General features: G+C 36.2%; 1 protein-coding gene across 5 annotated transcripts; it reads right to left on the reverse strand.

Moving 5' to 3' along the window:
• Positions 1-422: 422 nt before the first annotated feature.
• Positions 423-16467, reverse strand: pgm2l1 (phosphoglucomutase 2-like 1). 5 transcript variants are annotated; one of them, XR_008303639.1, is made up of 15 exons: positions 16104-16467; positions 13541-13708; positions 11691-11797; positions 10601-10685; positions 10422-10505; positions 8935-9128; positions 8655-8844; positions 7839-7936; positions 6072-6252; positions 5466-5559; positions 4530-4659; positions 3975-4164; positions 3555-3691; positions 2100-2233; positions 423-1854 (listed from the first exon to the last, which is right to left on the reverse strand). XR_008303639.1 is itself a non-coding variant. In XM_026934942.3 (14 exons), the coding sequence occupies exons 1-14, from the start codon at positions 16203-16205 to the stop codon at positions 1752-1754; spliced, it is 1860 nt and encodes a 619-aa protein (XP_026790743.1). In that variant the 5' UTR covers positions 16206-16464; the 3' UTR covers positions 423-1751. The 5 variants fall into 5 exon arrangements, 4 of the variants coding, with proteins under 4 accessions (XP_026790743.1, XP_053095811.1, XP_053095809.1 ...); XM_026934942.3 differs by lacking the exon at positions 3555-3691 and having other exon boundaries at positions 16104-16464; XM_053239836.1 differs by lacking the exons at positions 3555-3691; positions 16104-16467 and adding an exon at positions 11966-13002 and having other exon boundaries at positions 13541-13682.
• Between the last annotated feature and the right edge of the window lie 300 nt (positions 16468-16767).

Here is a 16767-nt window from a genome sequence, read left to right on the forward strand (position 1 = left end):
AAATCAGTTGTTGCTATATTTATATTTGCCCATATGCTTTTAATTTGTTTGTTAAATAAATTGTCATTACATATATATATACATATACACACATTATATATATATATATATATATATATATATATATATATATATATATATATATATATATATATATATATATATATATATATACACACACACATACACACACACACACACATATGACATTGAAAGTTATTTAGCAATTTAGTAATAACCACACATTGTTTCGTGCAGATGATAGGAAATAACACAAGATGTTTTTGGAGATGAACATTTTTGTAATTTGCCTTTTTTTTTTTTTTTTTACACAGCTATAAAGTATTAGTTAAGCAGGGGCTAAATGTGCTTGGAAAGGTTTTGTCATATAGTTAAAAAAAAACTACTCTTTGACTATAGTGTGATTTGTATATTTTCTTTAATTCAATACAATTCACTTAAGATGAAATTTAATTGGTAAATGGAACAAATGCAATATATTAAATATATTTTGAGTATCATCACAAATAAATATTTAATTTGTACTCATCCTTAGAACAACACCATAAAGAAAATATTCTTTCTTTGTGATTTATCTAAAAATCTGTCCTTTGCTCCACTTTACAATGCCAACATTATGTGCCTTCTGCCCATAGGTATAATGTGAAGAATACACAAAATAAATATTCAGCCTCTATTCAACATCTCTTGACAATATTTATATATGTCTAAAAAATATATATATATGTAGTGCAAGCTGAATAATACACAAGGAAATTCAGCACACTGAAAGCAGCAAGAGTCTTCCTGTCTTATGAACTATTGTGCAAGTCACTTGTACACGAAGAACGTCAAACAACCAACATGTTCAGAATGCCGTTTCAAATGATCACCCAATTGCTGACAATAAACAAACGTGAAATTCATTCATTATCTGCCTCAAGCACAGCATCCATGATTTTGGGGCCTACTCTTTTCTGAATTGTTTAAGAATTCTACAATTCTACGATTAATCAAACTCAATACTATGAAATCTTCCCTGTCCAAGAATTAACAATGTCACCAAAGGAATTTGGAACAATGGAGTTAAACCTGTTGTTTATTTAACCTTGCATTCTATCACATTCTGGCACTGACCATGCCAAAACTTTGGTGCACACACTGATATGCAGTGCCTGACAAAAATGAAATAGACTACACTGGATAATGCTTTCAATCAAAATCTACACTCTTAACGTATTTAGCAATGGATAAAAAAAACTATCCATTCAACCATCGCTGATAAACATAAAATTATTTCAAGATTGATTCATGTACTTGAGACGTGCTAATGCAGTCTCCAATACTTCATGGAATTCCTAGATGTTTCCATTAAAATATTTGCCCAGTCTATAAAGCAGCAGAGCGGAGTAGCATCACATTATAATGTCCCAGTAGCAATTTCAGCAAACCCTAGGTTGTGAATGACAAATAACCTGGATCATCATCAAAACCACAGGGGCACCATAACAAAGGAACTGAACATTTCAATATGACTTAATGACACTACAACAGTCAGGATACATACATCATTATGGCAGAAACAGGCATGCTTGTTGACTCTAATGTTTTACATCTTAAGACCTTTGCAGCAATAAAATAATTAAAGCTGGACATTTTATAGTAAGAGATAACATTTCAGGCACTGAAATTATATTAAGATGAAACAAACCCACAATGACTCCTGCCTAATTGCTTTTGGTATGACAGAGCTATACTGATCTGCGGATCAGATTGTTCTTCTCAGGCTCCAGATACTCCTCTAGCAGAGCAGAGGTCACATTTGCTAATTCCTCTTCAAGACTTGAGATATCTCTGTAAGGATAAAAAATATATATTTTGGTTCCTTTTTTACACCAGCCTTTCATTCTTTCATCTTCAGTACCATGTTACAACCCATTCAAAAAAATCTGACATTTCTTATCACAGTTGCATACTGCACATACTGTATTTGTATCCAAAATATAAAGCAAGTCTGAAAAAAATTAAATTCTTTTTTTGAAAATAAAATTAAATCCTGTAAGTGCACATAGCCTGAGAGGACCCTTGAAGACATGTACCTTTTTCCAGGTGGTGCACAGAACTCTGTGTAGTACTTGATTTTGGGCTCTGTCCCACTAGTTCTAAGGGTGGCAACGATACCATTCTGAAATGTGAATGTCACCATTTGACTGCTTTTGGACACTGGTAGGACCTGAGCAAAGATGATATACAAACACAAATTCCTAAGTAGGATTTCTTCCAAAACATCAACACATTTTTTGGTATCTAGCACAGAGGTTCTCATCTTCAGTCCTGGAAACATGATGCCCTGGACAGTTTGATGATTTTCCTACTCCCCACATACACATATTCAAGTGATTAAGCGCTTGATAATGAACTGAATGAACTGTATGTATTTGCATAAACGAGTATGGAAAACCTTAAACTGTGCAGGGCATGGCACTTCCAGAACTGGACCTGAGAATCTCTGAGCTAGCAGGTGCTACGAGTGTAAGTTATTATTTTGGCATTAGCCTAGCTGTAATATAACAACAACAACTTTATTATCTGCTAATATGCTACTCCAACAGTTTGCATATTTATTAGTGTTGTAAAATATACACTAAGACCCTGATTTTCTAAGATCCCAAATAACACCTGCTAATTATGTCACAAAAGGTAAGGGTAGAAAACAATATGAAAAATACTATATTAAAACAAAATACAATATTTTTTTTTCATAAGGTATGAGTAAATGAAAATCTAACAGTTTAAATGCTGAATAGTCTAAACACTGTTGGCTTTTAGATGTGAACATGTAAATGCTGTTTAAATGCTGTTGGTATTTGCAGTGAAAATCTACAATGAAACCAACATTGCAGAGCTAATATCAAGTCATCATTTTAGATAACTTTCTGATCATTCTTATTAGTGAAACCTAGTGAATGGTATAATTTTTGTCTTGGTGTAAACAAACATCTACAGATATAATACCGGCTTTTTTTCAGGCTTATTAACTCACACTGCTGGTGCTAAATACAGTATACCTATTTGCACTGACCCCATCATGCATTTTGCACTTAAATGCATGTTCATTAAGACAAATATGCAAAACAAGACAGCACACACTATTTTGCTCATGTAGAAGAAGCAATCCTCAACCTGCACATTTTTGTGGCTGTTATCAGGTATGCATGTGTTTTTACCATGAACTTTTAGTAAATCTGGGTCAGAGTGTTTTGCATTTACATATATTTTCTAGGCCTAACAAAGGACTGTACCAAATGAATACTAAAATACTAAATTCTTATTTTATTAAATACTAAAAAACAGCACTGAGTCATAGAAACACTACTGGGTCAAAGCTTAAACTAATTATTACAAATAGAGGTCTTTAAAGTGCCATATGTCTATATTATTTTAATGTACATAACAGGCTGACATACAGATGGGTGACCAAATAAAGAGAAAAAAAGAAAGTGTCTAAGTAAGGTGTTGTACTGACACTAACTGCCAAAACAGCTTAAATGCACCTTGGTACAGATCCTACTTGTCTCTGGAACTGTACTGGAGGGATGAACAGCATTCTTCCAAAAGATTTCCAAAAGTTTTGGAGACTGTCTAAAATGTCACTCCAAAATCTCCCATATGTGTTTAATTGGACTGTGATCTGTGAAGGCCAAAGCATATGATTTTAATCCTCATCAAACCATTCAGTGAGCCCTCGTGTGGAAGGGGTAGAGTCATCCTGGAACAGACCAATCCCAACTAACTTTTGTATTGATTTGCAGTAATGATTGCCTCTCACCCATCTGTACATTTTGAATATTTTCATTTAAGCAGACTGGATTAGGGGGGTGCATCTTGTACTCTGTTTATCTCGAGATAATTTCCAGGAAATACCATACCCTTCATACATTATAACAGATGATATCAAGACAGAGAATACATACACATTTTTTGTCAGGATGGCTGCTGTCATAACCTGTAGTCACATCCCTGATGTGTGTAATGCTGTATCCACCACACTTCTTTGGATAAACACCTTCGCCTTCAAAGTTGCGTAAACGATTAAATATTCTCTTGACAGTCGGGGGGTCATTGCAGATAACATAGGATGTTCTTGAAATGTGGTAGCCATAACTGGAGCAAAAACAGTGAAACAAGTGGTCATGACACAAACAGCCACATAAACAAATTTTGCATGAAAATAAAAATAAATAGCAGCTTTATATACTGTATTATCTACATAGCAACAACTTTGTACACACCATAATACAACATAATCTCACAAAGCTTCTGCCTTGAGGGCTTGGAGGTTTAATAATTATATTCAAAGTCATGCATTGGCATATATTGTTTGATTATTCAAGAAACAGGAGTGACTGGATAATGATGATTAAATATAGGCATTTTATTTATTCTGCATTATTTTCTATGGCTCAACGAAGGGGTTCTTGGAATGCATTAACTCAACAAAAAGAATGATTAAAAAACGCAAGACTCACATTTCATAGATGTTTTGAAGTTGTTGGTTAAGTGTTAAATTTTTTGCATGCAAATACACTGCCATCTCAGCAACAACTACAGCAGCACTAACTCCATCCTTGTCGGGGACCATTCTCCCACACAGAAAGCCTGGTGTCAAACACAAGCACAGCTAAGTAACCACAAATTAAACAGGGTACAAAAACTGCTTGAAAGGACAACTGTGAAGAGATACAGTTGAGGGCAAAAGTTTACATTCACGTAAGCTGAAGACAGTCGAACTCAACTACACACATTTGTAGCCTTGGGGTAGCCTTCCACAAGCTTCTCACAATACTTTGCCATTATTTTTTTCTCATTGTCTCATTGTACCACTAGATGTCATCATTGAACTACTAATTCCTCACCTAGCAATTTATATATTTGATTTATATGTTTTATATGTTTTATTTTACTTTCATGCCAGTAATTTTACAATCTCAACAAAGCCTGTAAAATTAGGCTGATTTCATACGTGAAAGATTTTTGTAATGTCATCTCCTGTATGACAGCTAAAAATCACACTTCAGTTCTACCGATAGATCTACTGAACAGGTTAAGTGCCTAGCAAATTTCTGGATAGTTAAACATCAAACACATTAAAAAAAGAGATATGATCACAGTGAAGAAGACATTTGCCTTTACCTACAACTAATTTAAATTTTGTCATTGCCCAATAAATACTAGTATATAAGTATAAAAAATAGTTTAATATTGCCATTGCACCTAATAAGTAAATGTGTATTCTTCTAACATTTGATTATGGTGTTATTTAAAGAATGAGCAAGAAACTGAGAGAACAATATGTTTTTAATGTTAAACAATTAATAATAAAGAAATGACATGATCAACTGAAATATTGTATGCTTGAGGCTTGCTACATGGGTATTCGTTTACAAATGTGCATGTCCACTTACCAATGGACTCCTCAAAGGAAAAAATGACCTCCTTTCCTGTTTTAGCTAACTCGTGGATTTTATTTCCAATCCATTTGAAGCCAGGTAGTGTTTCCTGAGATGGTGAAACGTCAAACAGGACAAATGGAACAGGACACAGGCAGCCTTTCAATCGACAAGAGTGCAAAAATTTAACAAATATGAATCAAATCTATATTTTATATGTTTTATTTATAATTTTATTAGAATAAATGCAATTAAATTAAAGTTTAGATTTCTCTCATAGCTTTTTACCTTCTTTTAACTTTACCAAGGGTGCTGGAACTGGACTGTTGGAACTGACTGCACACTTATAATTGCAGTTATATAACTGCAGATAATTTGAGAGTTTGCCTAACACTAACACAGAAATTAGAAGTAGTATGCAAAATAATACAATAAAGCACAAGAGATTTTGAGCAAATCCCCAAGCAGGGCATTGCACAAGGTGTTTAATTTACAACAAATATATGTATATCACAGGCAAGATGCCTCAGCTGTGGAAGTCACCTACCATACACTGATAAGACAAACAGAAGGGTTTTCCACTCTCAATGATGATAGCCCTCCTTTACGATTTTCACTAACCTCAAAATGGAAGCCCTCCATCTCTGCCATGGTCTTGAGGATTCTGGAGGAGACTGCTGTGGCCAGCATGTACACATTCTCAATCTCAGCTGGATCTGGGTGAGTCTTCTTCCAGTTTAATAGCATCCACCAGCCCAGCAACGCAGCCAGCTCATTCCCAGTAAAAAATTTCCAGCCACATCTGCCCACAAAAATATTATTATTTGGCAATATTTGTTTATTGACTCAATAATGACACGTTAGCCATGGGTCTTGAAATTCCTTGACATGTATTTGGGAAGCGGAGGATAAGGTTCATATTTTAGGAAACTGAATCATTTTTCAAAGTACTAAAATTTGCATGCAGAATGAGTCTAATCAGTGCAGAGATTTGGATTTCATTATTTTTGTGATAATTACTCTAGCATGACATTCATAAAATTCAAGCTCTATAATCTAAGTACACTATATGGCCAAAAGCATGTGGACACCTGACCATCACACCTATGTGGGCCTTCCCCAAACTCTTGACACAAAGTTAGAAGCACACACTTGTATAGAATGTCTTTGTATACTGTAGCATTCAATTTCCCATCAGTGGAACTAAGGGGATTTTTTTTTTATTTTTTAGGGAGCCCAAACCTGTTCCATCATGACAATGCCCCTGTGCACAAAGCGAGGTTCATTAAAACATGGTTTGCCAAGTTTGGAGTGGAAGAACTCGAGCGACCTTTACAGGGCCCTGACATCAACCCCAGTGAACAACTTCGAGATGAACTGGAATGCCAACTTCACCCCAGGCCTCCTTCGAACTACATCAATAATGATCTTGTGTTTAGCTTTATCACTACATATTTAAAGGAGCAAATTGACACACCGCAAGAGCACAATGTATATAATATGGTAGGCATAATATTTCACAGCACAAAATGCTTCAACAAGCAGCACTCTTCAGCACCTCTAATGGCCCACACTGCCCTGCAAAAATTAACTCTATGGTCAAGTGACAAAGCAGCTGTATCCTGGTCTGGAAGACCATGCTGTTAAACGCGTTAGGGGGCCATATAGACAAATCAGCTTGGAAAAAACTTGTGGGTTCCTCATTAAACATGCCTTTAGGTGACTGGCACATTTATTTTTACTTATTATTTTGGAAAGGGGGGTCCTTGTATATTTCTCTCTGGGCATCTCTGAGAGGCCCCTGAGAGCTTCTAATGGAGCCATTGTTTTGTACTTTTTTTTTTTTTTTTAATTTCTCCTCACAGAGTTGCAGGGTTTGAAGGTGTAATGATAATTTCTTTCTTGTGACACCTTTGGACCTTTGACTCTAGGCCTCTATTTAATAAGAGTGGCTTTACGCAGAGGCTCTGGCTTTGGGGTCCCCTGACTCCTTGGGCCCCTGGGCCAGTGCCCAGTAGGCCTGTTCGCTAATCCATCCTTACATTAATGTATAATTGAGACCTCTGATTCATAAGGTTCTGATTTTTTATTATGCAATTAAAATTGTGTTTTTAATATTATGCCAAATTGTTACTTGAAGCAACTGCTTTGCTTCATCAACTGCTTTGAGGATCAAATCTTTATGACTTAATGTCAAAACAAATGGTCATATAGAGCCATATCATTCCAGGTTCCAAGTGATTTTTTTTAACTATTATGAATCAAATATTAATAACAAATTTTCATGTCATTTTGTCTAAATGCCAAAAAAAAAAGTAATATATCTATGTAGATACTAGTAGACATATCAAGTTAATATTTGCATGCCTAAAACCAAGAATGACTGACTTGTCACACTGTTCTGCAACAGCCAGGCGATCAGCATCAGGGTCTGTGGCCAGCACAATCCTGGCTCCCTCTCTCTCAGCAAGGCGAAGAGACAGCTCCTGAAGGAGAAAATTATTTCAACATGGCACTGTAGCATGTGCTATAAATACTAACTTTGGCTATAAGGCTCAGTGAAGTAGGCTTATAGTTATTTATTAATTTTTATGGCATTTGGCAGATGCCCTTATCCAAAATGACTTACATTCATCTCATTTATACAACTGAGCAGTTGACAGCAGTGACAGCTTGGCGGCAATGGGATTTGAACTCGCGACCTTCTGATCAGTAGTCCAGCGTCTTAACCACTGAGAATGTTATTTTATTGGAATGATTGTGTTGTAGTGGAATGATCACTTTTGGGGTTTCTGGCTTGTGATTTTAGGGCTGCAGTTAGTCAGTGTCTTAGTGTGATACAGTTTGGATAAATGCTTTTAGTTGCACTGACTGGTTCTTGGTTTACTCTTGGTGTATGTACATATATTCAAAAATGGGGATTTAATTGTCACTGACTTCTTGTGCACCATGACATGACTTGAATTTGACTTTTTTTGACATTAACTTGAATTTTTTTTTTTTTTTTGGTTGTTTTAAAGATAAGCTATATATAGACTAGAGCCTTTTACAGATGTTGATGTGTTAAAACTTTTTCTTGGTTCAAACTGTATGGTGAAATTCATGCTTCTGAATACATTTTTACCCACTGAAACACTACAGCATTCAGTTATTAACAGATCGGACAGTCTTCACTTTTATCTTATCTTGTTTTCGTGTTCTCACCAAAACTGACTCTCCCTCTTCAGGGTTAGGGCAGCTGACAGTGGAAAAGTTTGGATCTGGATTCATCTGCTCTGGTACAGGGATAGGAGGTGGAAAGCCAAATGCCTGAAACGCCTTCTGGACATAGACATGTCCAACTCCATGAAAGGATGAATGCACAAACTTCAAGGGAGACTGTGTGTTGAGCTCTCTAGAACAAAAGAATTACATCTCTAAATAACTACATAGTGCATATAAAATCTTTTTTTTTTTTTTTTTCAGCAGTGATGTTAGATAGTACCTGTGGAAGCAGAGCGTACTCAGCTCCTCCATGTACCAGCAGCAAATGTCTTTCAGTGGATCAGTCCTTAATGAGCTGCTCTCAGCCAGGTCTTGATTCCAAGACTCTGCCCAGGGCTCTGCATTTTGTTCTATACAACGTAGGATCTCCTTATCATGTGGAGAAGAAATCTGAGCACCGTTCTCCCAGTATACCTGTAAAGAAAATATAAATTAAAAAATATAGCTGCAAGCAGCAATTACGGGGCCAAGCACAAGAGAGGCAAAATTTGCTGTGAATAAAAACTACATTATATAAAACAATTAACACGCATGTAAAACGTGACACCGCCACCTGGTGACTGATTTTCTTTCTTCCATTTTCTTTTTTTAAATTTTGCACAAACCTCTCAGCCCAAAAGGCAATTATGTCCACAGGGTTTTGTTTTGATCAGTCTTTGGTAACCTTGTCTAAAAACTGCCGAAATGTGATTGGCAAATGTTTTTAAGATACACAATTGTCCTCATGGACAATGATGGACATGGACACAGACACTGTATGCCAATTTTTAAGTCAGTAGGACTAACGGTTCGGTTTGGTCCATCAACACAAAATCCATAACTTATTGCTGGCACAGACTGAAGATGATCCGAGTCGAATTTGGTGAAAATTGTACAAACGGTCCAGAAAGCAAAAATATTCTTGTTTCATATCTCTTGAGCACTAGGTGGTGCTGTTCGGAAACTGTGCAGGTACCCTCAAGTCATGATGTCTATGAGATATACTAAGTTTGGTCTGAATACGCTAAAGTATTATGGGAGTATAGCCTCATGTCAATTTTGGCTTGCTCATCGTCGAATTTGTTTGCACATTATTAGAGAACGGTTTGACTAAACAACTTGAATTCCATAACTTTTTGTCAGTATGGTCTGAAGATCCGATTTGATGTTCATGAAAATCAGACAAACGGTCTAGGAGGAGTTAAAAAAAGTAGGTTTTTAAGAAAATTCAAAATGGCGGAAAAACGTTCATGACGGAAAATGGCACATTTTCTGAAAACGGCACATAGGGTGCATTCGACTCGGAACAAGCCAAGGAATCAGCCTAGCCCTTATGGTTCAAAAGTTATTAGCATAAACATCAACTTTGAGCTGTTTGGTGGTGCTAGCAGGTTTGAGATACCATAGCAAATTTGCTGTGGTAACATTTCAGACTGTCCCCTATCTGTATGCCAAATTTCATAACTTTCATATGTATGGTTCTATGGGCTGCCATAGACTTCAAGAGCGGAAGAAGATGCAGAATAATAATAAGAAAGCTGATGAAAACAATACGTGCCTACACACATGTGGTGCTTGGCCCATAAAACACCTCATACCCCAACTTTAGGCACATATTTATAACACATTAATATGTACCAAACAAAGATATGAGAGTTTATACTAAAAAAGTATTACACCCAATGTATTCAATGACTTGGCACTTACTGAGTAAGGACCACTGTTTACCTTGTATCCATTATCCTCCTTTCTGTTGTGAGAGGCAGTGATCATTACACCTGCAGCAGTTCCGCACTTCTTTACAGCATAGGGCTGCAAAGGTTAAATTATTTAATAAATAAAACATAATGAGTAAAGTATATTAGGTACAATTCAAAACAAAAGTTCTTCTTAACACAGTATCTTACCACAAATGGGGTAGGCACATATGTTGAAAACAGATAAACTGGAACATCCTTACTAAGCATGACTGCTGCAGTCAATCTTGCAAGCCTGCAAACATAAAGGTGGTAAAATAAGGAAATCAATACAGACAAAATGATGTCGTAAACATGTTGTAAACTGTGTATTGTGCAATTTGTGATAATATCGTACATTAATCCACATCCATCAATGTTGCTTGATCCCCACATTACCAGTCGCTTGCATGGAATTTTTGTTTATTGGCTGTCTTAACTGTCTACTGTTGTTTCATTATATTACATTTGTATGTATAATGCTATTGAATGTTTTTGTGCGTGTGCGTTAACACAATGGTTGACGAGTTCATTCTTACAACATTAGCTGGGGATCAAAATAAACAGTAATAGTACACCATACCATAAAGTGTTCTTTATAGCTCTGCTGCCCAAAAAGACTTCTGCAGTGTGAGAGATATTCATTAGATACATCACTCACACCCACCTAATCGGGAACTACAGCTTTAACTAAAGCATACTGATAATAAGGCACTGGCACAAAGTACAGTGCTATGCCACATGTTTATATTTTCATTTAAGGCCAGCTGAAGTCAGCTAAATTCAGTTGATGTCTGTCTAACACCAGCTGACTTTCAAATTTTCCATTGCTTAGTTGGGCATTAGGATGACAAAGGGCACATTTTGGAATTCATAAACCGCATTGATAAGTTTCACCCCCTACTTTCATGCCTATTGTCCATTAACAACTTGTTCTCACCGAATTAAGGGTAAGACGTAAGGTAATGGCAGGTATTAAAATGTCCTTGTAAATGAAGCCCAAATTAAGTAAGCTAAAAAATAAATATTTAAAAGACATAATAAACATATAACACACATGCCTGTAATTTAATTGCATTTCTAAAACATATTGAACGTTGTTTAATTATTCATAATAACACACAAAATATTTAGGATTTGAATATAGCAAAGAACAATCTACTGGTTAATCAATTAATCAATCAATAAATAAAAATGTTTATACATATGAAACTTTAAATGTGTAAGTGAAAAGATTATGAATGTTTGCATTGTTGTCTACCGTTCACTGGTGCAGCCACTGCACTCCTGGGCGCGTGTGTCATATCCAACCACCAAACCTCTGCTCTTCAGGTCAGGGAAACATTTAGCCAAGTATACATACATCCCCTATAATGAAATTGCACAGGTGGTTATAGGCATGCGATACAGATTTACAGAACACTCACATTTAGGCTAAAAAAGGAAAAGATTTTCCACATTTTGAAAATACAGTAGTACACTCTGGAATTATTGCCAATATTATTCAAATTGAACAAATAAGATCGACTCCCTCACTTCATCAGAGGATACAGAAAAGACTCAAGTGCTGTTATCACGGCACACGGAGGCTTCAAAAGAAAAAATATGAAATGAAGATTAGTTCATAAACTCTGGAATGACTCATGTCCCTGAAAATAGAAATTGCAAACAGCAAATTTTATAAAGCATTTTTGTCAGTATTAACTTGAAGGTGTTAATCGTTCTGGAGGTTTCTGTACAGAAGTACACAAATCAGACTGTATACATTCTGCAATGTGAGTAAATAAATAAATTAATTAATTAATTAATTTTCTGTTCTTTCTGTTGATGTGGTGTAATGATATTTTGTGTGTGTGTGTGTGTGTGTGTGTGTGTGTATACGTGTACATTTTTAATGTTGTGTAACATTTTTTATTCTATAGAATCCTATTGTATTGGAATGCATGCTGCGTTGCCAAAATATAGCCAGGTCCATAAATATTTGGACACTGACATATTTTTGTTATTTTAGCTGTCTACCACCGTATCTTGGAGATAAACTTAAATAATGAATATGCGCTCAAAGTGCAGACTTCCGGCTTTCATTTGAGGATATTTACATAATGAAAGGTGTAAGAATTACATCATTTATTATGTGCCAAAGAGACCAAAACTAATTGGGCAAACTAACAATCATAAATTAAATTGTCATTTTTAATACTTGGTTGCAAATACTTTGCAGCCAAAGATTGAAGTCTGAAACCTTTATACATCATCAGACATTGGGTTTTTTCCCCCTAGTGATGCTCATCCAGGCCTTTACTGCAGCTGTTTTCAGTTTCAGCAATGTCCAATGAGTTTTGAAGCATTTGGATAAATCTGAGCAGATAATGTAGCCCTACACACTTCAGAATTCATCCTGCTCCCTTTGTCAGCAGTAACATCATCAATGAATACAAGGGAACTAGTTCCACTGGCAGCCATATACGCCCACGCCCATAAGATGAGGTGGTATGCTTTGGATCATGAGGAGTTCCTTCCTGTCTTCACACTCTTCTCTTACCTACAGCACTCCTGTGGGCTTGTGCCTACCGCTGAATCACATAAACAAGAATCTGTGATCATTATTAATTTCAAGATTAATACCAAGTAAGTGACATTTTGGACACAGTATGGCCAAATGTTTGCTAGTGGAAATAGATTCCGAAAAAGCCACTCTCACTTTATAGCCCATCAGCTAGCTCACTAGCTAGCTCACAATGATTTAAATATTCCCATTAAAGGTGCTTCCAGTAAAATTGCTGTCCCTTCTTCCTTCCCTTCATCTTCATATTTCCATATTTTGATATTTTCATAATTTAACTCAGACGTTATATTTCTGAAAAGAATTGTTTGCTATGTATGCTGATGATGTCCGTAACACTACTGTGGCAACCATTTAGAACTAGGAAGTGGAATTTTACGTGGCAAACACAGACAAGCGTAGGTATACACACAGTGAGAGGTCCCAGTGCAGTTATAGGAAATATAAGCACTCATGGAATGCAATCATCTTGGAAACAAATTATTGGGCCGGGACTAACTCTTCTATAAAGTTATATGTATTATAATGTAATATAATTGAAGTCAAACCTGTGTTGACTGAATGACAGTGAGATCATTGACACGGGAAAATCCAGCTCCCATAGCTGCTCGTAGTCCAGCTGTTCCAAAAGTCATCCGTGAGCACAGTCTCCTCCTGAGTTCCTCTACACGGGTTTCCTGGACCAGGCTTTTAATCTGTGCCTGCGTTGCTGCATTCTAACAGCACCATAAAAAAACATACACACATAGCACTTCACAGTCCATCCTGAAAATGGAGTCCTGAAAATATTTAGAGAATTTTCTCTAGTCATCACTGAATCACTAAACTTATTTCCTTTTTTTACCTGGTAACTGTTTACATTTCTTCAGTCATACAGTGGGCAACCAAGAGATTTTACATTACCTTTGTTTATTAAAAGGCTTCCAGAACAGTGTCTGCTTTTTGCAGAAGGTCAGCAATGACTATGCACAGATTGTACAATAAAACTGGCAGAGCAAGGCTGAGGCCAACTAAAAATCTAATACAGGCCAAATAACAACTCAGATCTAATATCAATACACCAAATACATCATTCATATATAACCTTCAAGAATATGACCACGACTGTGTGATTAGTCTCTATAACAGCAGAAAAATATATTAGAAACAAAAAAAAAAAAGGATACAGAAAAATACTAGAAACTAGAAATTTTTTTAAAGGCTTCTCTTTAGGGAAAGAACTAAGTGTATGTTTAATGTTCTCATAAGAAATAATTATATCCTCATAAAAACCTTACTTGTATGAATAAGAAAAATGCTCTCAACATCTATTAACAGAACATTAAAATGGAAACTATAAGTGAAGTATATACAAGGAAAGGCCACAAGAATATGAATTTATTGTATTTGTTTTAATCATAGTGTGGTGAGTGGTGAACTGTCAATTTCAGACAATGACAAGCATTTTGAGTCATTTTGGCCATGGGTTTGATACGAGGCACTGTGATAGTATACTCCTGTGTCCATGCATGGAGCACCACCCCATAGAAGACACAAGAAAGTGTGCAGCTGCTTCCACATTTCGAAGAGCTGCTTTGCATGTTTCACCATGGGTCTGCATGCCATTTAACAAGACACATCATGGTTTCTTATGCAGTACTAAACAATTTAGGCATTGACTTTTACACACCTACAGGGTGTGGGACACAGGGCTTGTAACATGGGCACAACATGCAAACACTGTGTTGAAAACAATTAAAGTAATTAATTGTAAAATAATTTTAGTTATTCATCCTGGTGGGTGCAGAATAATAAAATGTGCTTACAGTAGATTAGATGTATGTCTGTTTCCCTGCAAGCCAATAGTAGACGGAAATGTCCTTTTAGTCATATGATGCATTGGTTACTTTGTTTGCATTGTTTAGTTTCTCTGAACACTAAATAATATTATCAGTAATGCAACATTTAACACCTTTTAGCTTTAAAAATTACACACATTTTAAGAATACCGTTTGAAATTAAAACTAAACTTCCCTAAGGCTTGCATAATATCACCATAGAAGAAATAGAACTAAGTATCAAATATTGACATGTCTGTGCTAAACACATGCTTTAATCTTCTTGTCTTAAACCTCAGCTAATCAATGTCTCCAGCAGGTTTAAGAAAATACTCAATTAATCTTCAGATACAGAACCATGGTTGCAGGTGCATGACAAAAAATTAAATAGAATTTTACTCATTCCCTTTAAAACACTGCTCTGAAAGGTTTATGTTGAAGTTATTTAACAAGATACATTTTAATGGAGGTTTTCACACAATATCATCTGCACAAGGTGCAGATTCAGATGCATTCACCTCTTATGTCTGGGCTAAAATTAATTATGGCATGAAAGATGTAGACAGATCGAGTAGACTCAGATGCTGCTGCTGCTGTCACAATTTCATATGAGCATGTGACTGATGTCTGGTGAAATACTGTTTTCTCAAGAAGCCCTTATGCAATTGCTTATAGGTTGTACTTGCAGTTTGCAATGCTTTATGACCTAGACCTAGCTGTTGCACTCAGTGTGCGCTTGCAGTGCGTTTCTCCCCAAATGTGCTGCTGCAGATGTACTCCCCAGAAGCAGAATTAGACTGCAGCGTAATTTTAAATGTCTGACACAGAGCCTCCATGTGCATATAATAATAGCCTATTTTATTTAATTTGAAATTAGACTTTGCATGTAGGTGGACATTCAGAAGCAGAACTTTACATTTTAATAGGCTGTTTATCTTGACATGGTCCATTACCTTGACGTGCCACCTTCACATCAATTTTCTTTTAATGAAGCACAAAGAAAGTTTGTACATGTATTCCAGCCTTCATAATTCATAAGCAGAGCTTTCACTGCAGTGATCCTGCAGCCAGTAGCCATATAAAAATACTGACCACCGATGAGAAAGAACAGTAATAGAAAGTGACTGATGTCATAGACTAAATTAGTAAGGCTGCCCTTTACATCTCTGCGTGAACTCTGTACGATGTAATTCAGATGAATTCCAGTTTAATTAAACATTATGAAGATGAAGCTGATCTGGTTACATTGCATCTATGTAAACAAAGGGAATAAAAATGTATTATGAGCACTAACCTTATCCCAGCTGATCCACTGATTTACCAGTTTGTCTAAAGTGGCATCTCCAGTGCTCATTACACCATTGGCGTTAGCGTCGAGGTCTTTATTTGACCACATGCTGACCAAAAACACAATTAGGCGCCGAAACGTGGTCTTCCCAATCTCCCTTACGTTGGACTGGGTGTTAATTTACCCCGTACAAGCGCTAGATGGGTTCAGCGGTTCAAAATCAGGTAGGTAAACATTCCGACAGTGGTCAACTAACAAGCTTTAATACGTTAGCTGAAATTAAATACAAAACCGGCAGCTAGCAGCGCGAGATTCTCGAGTAATATCGCGAGACGATTTTACGAGAAGGCTCCAGTTCGGTTGCGTTCGATCGGTTTAGGACAGGGGTGTGTCCCAAATGCGGCAGATGTTAACTGGCCCACGGCTTCTCTGTTAAGGCCTTCCGTTTGAAGTCATTTAGAAATTAAGAAGAAGAAGACATAAATTAATGAATAAATGTGCTATTAACAGGCAAGGTCACAAACTGTTGACACACTTTATGCACAGAATGTGTAGTCACTGAAAATACTGTAAGTGGGATTTATTGCAGCTTGGCCTGTTTTGAGTACAGATAGGATTTTCTATATTGATATTTTAAACTATTTTGAATTAAATTCATTTTTGGAGTGTG

Source organism: Pangasianodon hypophthalmus, chromosome 14 (genome assembly GCF_027358585.1).
Source record: "Pangasianodon hypophthalmus isolate fPanHyp1 chromosome 14, fPanHyp1.pri, whole genome shotgun sequence".
In the NCBI taxonomy this organism is placed as follows: Eukaryota; Metazoa; Chordata; class Actinopteri; order Siluriformes; family Pangasiidae; genus Pangasianodon; species Pangasianodon hypophthalmus.